Genomic DNA, 8,271 nt, shown 5'->3' with positions numbered 1-8,271 from the left:
TTCCAGTATTCTATTTTTTTTTGCTCTGTTTTGGTCTCCTCCAACTTTGCCAGAGACCAAAACGTATAGAAAAATACATAAAACTAAACATATAGATCAATATAACTACATTTTGGAATTCATGCAGGGAGTGATGTACGTATCAAACTGTGGATTCCATCAATTTTAAAAAGGGCAGAATTAAGAAAGAAGAACAAGAAAACCTGAATTAGACTTTAAACCAATACAGAGAACATTTGGTCCTCCTTGTCGTTGGTGTTTTCCTTTTAAAGGTATCATCGTTTTTTGATGGGAGTGACTCTGGGATTAAAAGCTTTAACCCTGGTCTGGCTTTTAGAAAGATAAACAGATATATTTTACTAAATAGGAAGAAGAGAGAAGGACAAATAAAGAGTTTTTATTCGACCACCAGCGAATTTCTGCAGAGGGAGAGAGAGAAACCTGAGAGTCTCCACTGCCGAGCAGCCGGCGGTGAACAGACTCAGTTATCGACTCCGGCTCCCAAGTGAGAATTCAAGGCTCTGTGGAAATGAAGAGGTGAGATGTGAGAGAGCCCTGAACAAATCAGGCCTGGATCGAAAAGTGAAAACAGTGAAGCATCTCCACGAGGCAGCAGGAAGACGAGGCATCGGGAGCTGAGCATTAATGAGACTCTCGGGTCGGGGGTCATGATTCACCGCGGCACCAGGGCCGAGTGGAGGAATGATTCCCGAGCATGGAAACAACAGCTTCCTCCATCTCTGGACACACTGAATCCACCAGTTCACAGTTTGCCTGGTTTGAAAAAGGTAATTTGTCGATTGTCAGTTTGTTGTGAAAATAGAAAATAGAAAAGCTCGTGGACTTCGGCTCGTTAGCGACGATTCAAAATGTGATTTCTCTAATGAGATAAAAAAAATGTCACGTTGAAAGGGCAATAAGACGATTATTAAGTTACTGCTGATGACAATACTCCAATCAGGTTGTTATAGTGATGTCTGAGGTGAGAGGAAAGTATTAAGATTCATAACACATTGTTACGGCTGCGGGGATCGAACCTGTGACTTGTCTGGTAATATCGAATCATAGTCAGGAAATCTTGTCTCTGGAAAATAACTAATTTTATTTCTTGTTTGTTTTCTTTTCACTTGTAGTTAAAGGTTTTGTCTTTGACGTTAGACTGTGATGATCCAGACTACCAGATGTTTGGAGTGAGATGTTTTTGAATTGCTGTTTTAAGATGTGCACCGTCCCCATAGATTGTATATAAAGACCAGTCCCCGTCATCAGTCCCAATACTCCAGTATTGTGCTGTGGTGTAAATCAATCCCATTACAGACCCACAGAGGATTGTGAAACTCCTGCCCTGAACCCCAGAGAGCGGCCTGCTCCTATTGGACGAGCTCGATTCTTTCCCACTGTGACCACGGGCAGGGAAAGAGTCTCGCCTGTTGAAACTGCATGAGGCCCCATTAGAGTGACCTGGTGGGCGGCAGGACCAGACCAACAGAAACACAATCAGGGGAAGATGGTGGATATATAGACGGTAGTAATATGTATCTGACTCTTCTTCTTCCTTAGTATGGAGCACTATGATTGGCCATTGGAAACTATGGAAAACAGCAATGCTCCCTGGACTTCGCCAAAATAAAACAGCAACTTCCAGACAGTAAAATCAAAATCAAGCTTGTTTTTGTACGTATACATATGTGCTCTGATCACCCAAGTCCTTAGGATCAGCATGACAATCAAACCAGATCTTTTTCTACTTACTTTTCTATTCCTGCAGCTTTCAGTCTTCTTCAAAATTGGTTGTTGGCACGTGAACATTGAGTTTAAACCAGTGATTCGGAACATTAAACTATGAGCGGCTCTGACAGGAGCTAAATCATCAGAAACAGAATTAGAGCAAGATCCAGAGCGACTCACCGACAACCAAACAGAGGCTTTTCCAGACGGTTCAAACAAACAGCTTCAGGGGCTCGAGTGAATCTTACCTCAGTGTATTTGCAAGCCACATCTCCCAGGCTGCTGATGTCACCCAGTAGACCGAGGTCCAGCTCACTGGGACCTGAGGACAGAAGAAACCAACAAACATCAAACTCAACACCAACCTCAGGAACTGTTTGACACATTTTGGGTGATGTGCTTATTTGGGTTTCTAACGTGTGAAGATCTTCAGATTCAGCTGCTGACAAAATCCAACACATTGAACAACTCGGTGGAAATGGGTCGTGAATGAAACCCTTCCCCTCGGCAGATTGTCTTCCCCCCCCCCCCCCCCCCCCCCCCCCCCCCTGCATGTCGGAGCCTCCTCATTAGAGAACTGGGTTAGGTTCAGTGAGGATGCAGCTTCAAACATTCAGGCGGATTCCAGGGAGACGGTGGCTGTGGATCTCTCAGAAGCATCATGTGGGAAAAGCCTCATAATGCAGCAGATTTACAGAGAAGTAAACAAAGCAGTGACCTCCCTTCTCTCCTGCAGCTCTGAACTGGGAGAGTCAGCAGCGTGTCAGGGTGCATCTGGTGTCTGAGCTCTGACTGTGTGGAGGGTTTTCATTTTGCCCACCGAGTTCCAGCGGTGTCAGGTGGTTGAGTTCGTCAGCATCGCTTCGCTTGGGCCCACATGTGCTGCTGAGATAATCACAGCCTGAGGGCGGCCGAGGCTGCAGGAGAGTGGCAGCAGTCTCTCTCTCTCTCTCTCTCTCTCTCTGCTGGGAGAAAGGTAGCACCAGCAGCAGCAGATGGTCTTAAGTTCCCTCAAAGAGTTTTGTCGTAACAACTTTCAGTCTATTTTTACATTTTGTACCATCTTCCTGTTTCCTGCGGCTTTTTCCTTTCCATCACCGGATCTCTGAGAGGATCACGGAGCAGAAATAAACCTTTTAGTGGTCGTTCTTTTGAGATGCACTCCAATTCAAGATGTTTTTCTTTTTTGTTCCTGTGTGGATAAACCTTTGTGGAGGATCCATTATGGAAAAACATATAGGAACATCTAGATATATGTACAGATCTCTTTAATGGAACGTGACATATATCACTCCATTCTCTTCACGGGAAGCTCTTTTCAGTCCCTTATGCCCTGAATGAGGAAAAGAAAAATCAATAGTCTCTAAGGTTTCTCATTCCTACGAGAGTAATATTTTATTTAAAGCACAATATAATGAGATTTTCCAGCCTGATCACCCAGAAGGGCTCAGCGAACATTAAGAGGGTTCAGTGGCTTCTTGCCAGTTAATGAGGAGCTGTTGTTTGATGTTCTGCAGGGTTTGTGTTGCTCTTTGTGTTTTTCTGTCCTGTCTTCTTTGTGTGTCTGAACCTTGAGGCGAGAGGAGCTGCAGGAGTTTGTCCGGTATGTAGCTGTCAAATAGCACGAGTCAATTCTCGGTGTCAAGGATCTCTGGGAGTGAGAGCTGCAGTCTTCTTATGGAGTCGGCCCCGATGCACTGAGAGAGAAGTTGTTCAAGTCTTTACTGGATTATTTAAGGTTGAATTCTACTTTAATATTAGTCCCTCAAACAGAGGAACAGATAAATCCTAAATCTTATTCTCTTATATAAACCCTTCTATTTATTTCCCTTCTGGTCTCTAGATGTCCATCATGTCTTTGGCTCCTCACTCATTGCACACCCATGTACTGAGTGGATGATTGGAAAGCAGCTCTCCTGATCATAACAATACCATAACTCCACATTGTTTTCCTCTGGCAGAGTTTCCAGGCACCATATGTTCTCTGGCTGTGATTCAGCACCTCCTCTGATACAAACCTCCGTTAAAATCCTGAGTTAATGTGTCGTGGCAAAACCTGCTGCCGACTCTTCCCTTCATAGCAACATCACTGAAGCAGTTTGCCTTTCGATCGTGGCACGACGTGATGACACTAAAGATAACGCTAGCAGATTTTTAATTCAAGCTCAAGATCTGAAGATTGTATCCAGAAGGGATTTATAACCCACGCAGCACATGACACCGTTTTGTCCTTGGACAAGCAACAAAGTCTGGAAACGGATCAAAACCCCCGAAACCCGTCGGGTAACTTTTCTCCAGCGCTGAACTCTTCATTCACCGTTTGTCTTTGTGTTTCCAGCCTTCATCAACCTCCCGGAGGATTTCTGCTAAATAAACATTTCGGTAAACAAAGCCTGTTGTGTAAGAACAAGTAGGAAACTTTTGTTTTCAAATGAGCGGACACAAATTAAACTGGTTCTGCTTGTACAGAGCAGATGTACAGAGCAGACGTACAGAGCAGACGTACAGAACAGACGTACAGAGCAGCAGACGTACAGAGCAGACGTACAGAGCAGCAGACGTACAGAGCAGACGTACAGAGCAGACGTACAGAGCAGACGTACAGAGCAGCAGACGTACAGAGCAGCAGACGTACAGAGCAGACGTACAGAGCAGACGTACAGAGCAGACGTACTGAGCAGAACGTACAGAGCAGCAGACGTACAGAGCAGACGTACAGAGCAGACGTACTGAGCAGACGTACTGAGCAGACGTACAGAGCAGCAGACGTACAGAGCAGACGTACAGAGCAGCAGATGTACAGAGCAGCAGACGTACAGAGCAGACGTACAGAGCAGACGTACAGAGCAGACGTACAGAGCAGACGTACAGAGCAGACGTACAGAGCAGCAGACGTACAGAGCAGACGTACACAGCAGACGTACACAGCAGACGTACAGAGCAGACGTACAGAGCAGCAGATGTACAGAGCAGACGTACAGAGCAGCAGACGTACAGAGCAGACGTACACAGCAGACGTACAGAGCAGACGTACACAGCAGACGTACAGAGCAGACGTACACAGCAGACGTACAGAGCAGCAGACGTACAGAGCAGACGTACACAGCAGACGTACAGAGCAGCAGACGTACAGAGCAGACGTACACAGCAGACGTACAGAGCAGACGTACACAGCAGACGTACAGAGCAGACGTACAGAGCAGACGTACAGAGCAGCAGACGTACAGAGCAGACGTACAGAGCAGCAGACGTACAGAGCAGCAGACGTACAGAGCAGACGTACAGAGCAGACGTACAGAGCAGACGTACAGAGCAGCAGACGTACAGAGCAGACGTACAGAGCAGACGTACAGAGCAGACGTACAGAGCAGACGTACAGAGCAGACGTACAGAATAGACGTACAGAGCAGTCGTACAGAGCAGACGTACAGAGCAGACGTACAGAGCAGACGTACAGAGCAGCAGAGGTACAGAGCAGATGTACAGAGCAGTCGTACAGAGCAGACGTACAGAATAGACGTACAGAGCAGTCGTACAGAGCAGACGTACAGAGCAGACGTACAGAGCAGACGTACAGAGCAGACGTACAGAGCAGCAGAGGTACAGAGCAGATGTACAGAGCAGTCGTACAGAGCAGACGTACAGAATAGACGTACAGAGCAGTCGTACAGAGCAGACGTACAGAGCAGACGTACAGAGCAGACGTACAGAGCAGCAGAGGTACAGAGCAGACGTACAGAGCAGACGTACAGAGCAGCAGACGTACAGAGCAGACGTACAGAGCAGACGTACAGAGCAGACGTACAGAGCAGACGTACAGAGCAGACGTACAGAATAGACGTACAGAGCAGTCGTACAGAGCAGACGTACAGAGCAGACGTACGTGATGAATGAACCAGAATCAGCTCATTTCAGGTGTAGTTGTCAGTGTAGCACAGGCAGCTCGGTTGCGTCTGGCAGCACCGGATCAGGACCAGTTACCATCAAACCATCGGAGACGGATTCCCACCTCGCTGACTCGGTTCCTCACTGGTTTCACTGGTTGCCATGACAACTCCTGTGGTAACCAGGGAGCTGGTGGTTGATGTTCTTTCGCTTGTTCTGCCTTCACATGTATTTGGAGTATTTTGGAGAGACCCCCCCCCCCTCTCCGCTGCAGTGTTCACATTGATTAGCAGCTTTTAAAAAAGGCTCTAAGCCGCCTGACGTTCTCCACTGGGACTGATGGTATTTTGCTGCTGGTGATGGTTTTTATTGCATCAGGTTTCATCATTGTTTCAGCCCATGTAGCTGCTGCAGAGACTGTCATCAACTGCTCTATATAAATGTGTCTGTATATATATACACACATTGGATCAATGCTATGATTTTTTTTTTATTCATTAAGACTCAAAACTCTCCTGTGGAAACTTTACATTTTATCTGAGGTTGAATTCTGTGGTAGCTGTGTCACATACACTTTTTATTAAATGAAGTAATCAAATCTTATAATCTCTCTCTTATTTTCCTTTAGTGGATTAAGCTGACTTTTATTAAAACCCCATAATAAAGCTGTAATGTTGCCCAGGATAATCATGCTGAGATGAAAATCTTTGGAGGTGTCACAGTGTTTTGTAAAATGAGAGATCATCTCACCAGCTCCCGGCTCGTTGGAAGGAAACAACTTGTTGTCCACAGTCGTGCTGATGTCACAGAAAACCTCCTCTTCATCTCGGTCGGCATCCAACTGTAAGAAAAATAAAAAACATAAAAACTCAAATGTTATTGTCCAGCTTTTTGAAATAAAATGTGTGTTTCTGTGTGACCTCTGTTTGTCATAAATGAATCCCTCACTCTTCCTTTAATAGAATCAGATCGAATAATATCAAAAATGTTTCTTATTTCCAGATTATATCCAGATAGAATTTCCACCTGATCACATTTACTCCTGGTGTGATTTGTCTCATGTCTCCACGTTGAGATCAATAGAAGGAAAGAAGAAGAAGAAGAAGTGTGTCGACCGCTGTGAAGCTGCCTTCTGGAGTCAGATTGCTTTTTGATTGCTCCTGTTTTTCATCTGTGTTTTTTATGATGTGATGTCTTCTGCTGTTTACTGGCTGCCAGCTGCTAACTACCGTGCGGGTCTGGAACACTTATGTGCTATTATTAATACTTCCGCCTGTGTTGTATGTCACAGAATTATTAAATCCACAAGTGGTCACAATGTGTCCCTGAACACCAAGTACCTTTCAAATCTGAAGGTACCTGAAGGCCCCTGTGGATTCAGGTGGTTGCAATACACAGCTGCACCACTAGATGCCACTAAACCCCACACTCTAAACCTTAAGGCTGAAACGTAGACTCTATTTTATAGATGGACGACACTACAGCTCCCAAAAGTGAAGCCAAGCGTCTTGATCGCCCCCTGGTGGCTGGGTGCAGTATGATTGGTAAACCTGCCTCCTCCATGTTAGTGAATGGGACTAAAACGCAAAAATAGATGTCAAATAATTTTTTCTCAAAGATGGTTTCTTGTGATTGGTCAAGAGCATGTATCGGTGGGACCTTGATACCGCGCCTCAATCCCCTCATCGGCACAAGATGGCAAAGTTTGCATCCGGGATGTTTTAGCTTAATTTCTGAATCGTGGGAGGAAGAGGAGACGTGTTATCCATCTTTATAAACAGTGATATAGGAAGTGTGTATCATGCAGGTTATAGCATTTACTAGGAGTCAAATAAAATGCTTTAAAAAAATGTCACGACCTTAACCTACAACAGGATAAGTAAAACGGACGTGCTTTGGTCGGAGTTCAGCGGCTGCGACTTCCAGACCGAGACTCATTATAAGATCAAACATGAAAAACGAGCTCTGGTCTCTGGGAGCTACACACTCGGGCTGTTTTGCACTCAACGCACACACACACCACAAGCTTTAATAAAACCAGATTAATTAGCCTCGGTCTCTTTCAGATTCTTTGGCGGTCAGAAACTTTCCTTTTGCACAAACTGTATTCACAAAATCGGGCGTGAAGAATCGGCTTTGTGAATCAGGACGACGCTGATTGAAACCGACCTTTCTCGGCTGACCTCCTGTTCCCAGCAGAGCAAATGACGAGCGGCTGAAAAGGTGACCTCGTGCATGCAGAAATCAGAAATAAAGGAACGCGACAGATTAGCTCTCAGCAGGGTTCTTTACTCAACATGTAAACTACATAAAGAAATGAGTGTCAGGGGTCGGAGAGGAGGTCAGACAAATGTAAAGCCCCTTTTCCCCTGGTTAAGAAACCCACTGACATCCACTAGCATTTGGCTTTTGTCTGCAATGGGAATAGAAACAATCTATGGTCTCCTCCATGACGCACTCGATTCAGTCTTCTTTATTTTGCCAGTCTAGAATCTAAGGCTGCCCCTCTTCTGGCGTGACGTAAGCTCTTCTCTGTATCATGCAAGACGCAGCACTGGGGAGACGATAAGGTTTCTGATGCTTTGGGTTCCGGTGCGTTTGTGATTGATGTCAAACATGACTCACCGGGCGGGGGGGGGGAAACGAGAAAGGCAAACT

At 45.5% G+C, this 8,271-nt stretch overlaps 1 protein-coding gene across 1 annotated transcript in view; it reads right to left on the bottom strand.

Annotated features, from left to right (window-relative positions):
- The window catches only part of ak5 (adenylate kinase 5), a gene marked incomplete in the record, with an annotated part of 46,848 nt that overhangs the window by 13,525 nt on the left and 25,052 nt on the right, over positions 1–8,271 (bottom strand). The window contains 2 exon segments of the mRNA XM_053437627.1: positions 1,977–2,050; positions 6,364–6,454. Of these exon segments, the coding sequence (XP_053293602.1) occupies positions 1,977–2,050; positions 6,364–6,454 (165 nt within the window).

This window comes from Pleuronectes platessa, chromosome 13 (genome assembly GCF_947347685.1).
Source record: "Pleuronectes platessa chromosome 13, fPlePla1.1, whole genome shotgun sequence".
Lineage (NCBI taxonomy): Eukaryota > Metazoa > Chordata > Actinopteri > Pleuronectiformes > Pleuronectidae > Pleuronectes > Pleuronectes platessa.
This window is presented reverse-complemented; position numbering and strand designations above follow the sequence as displayed.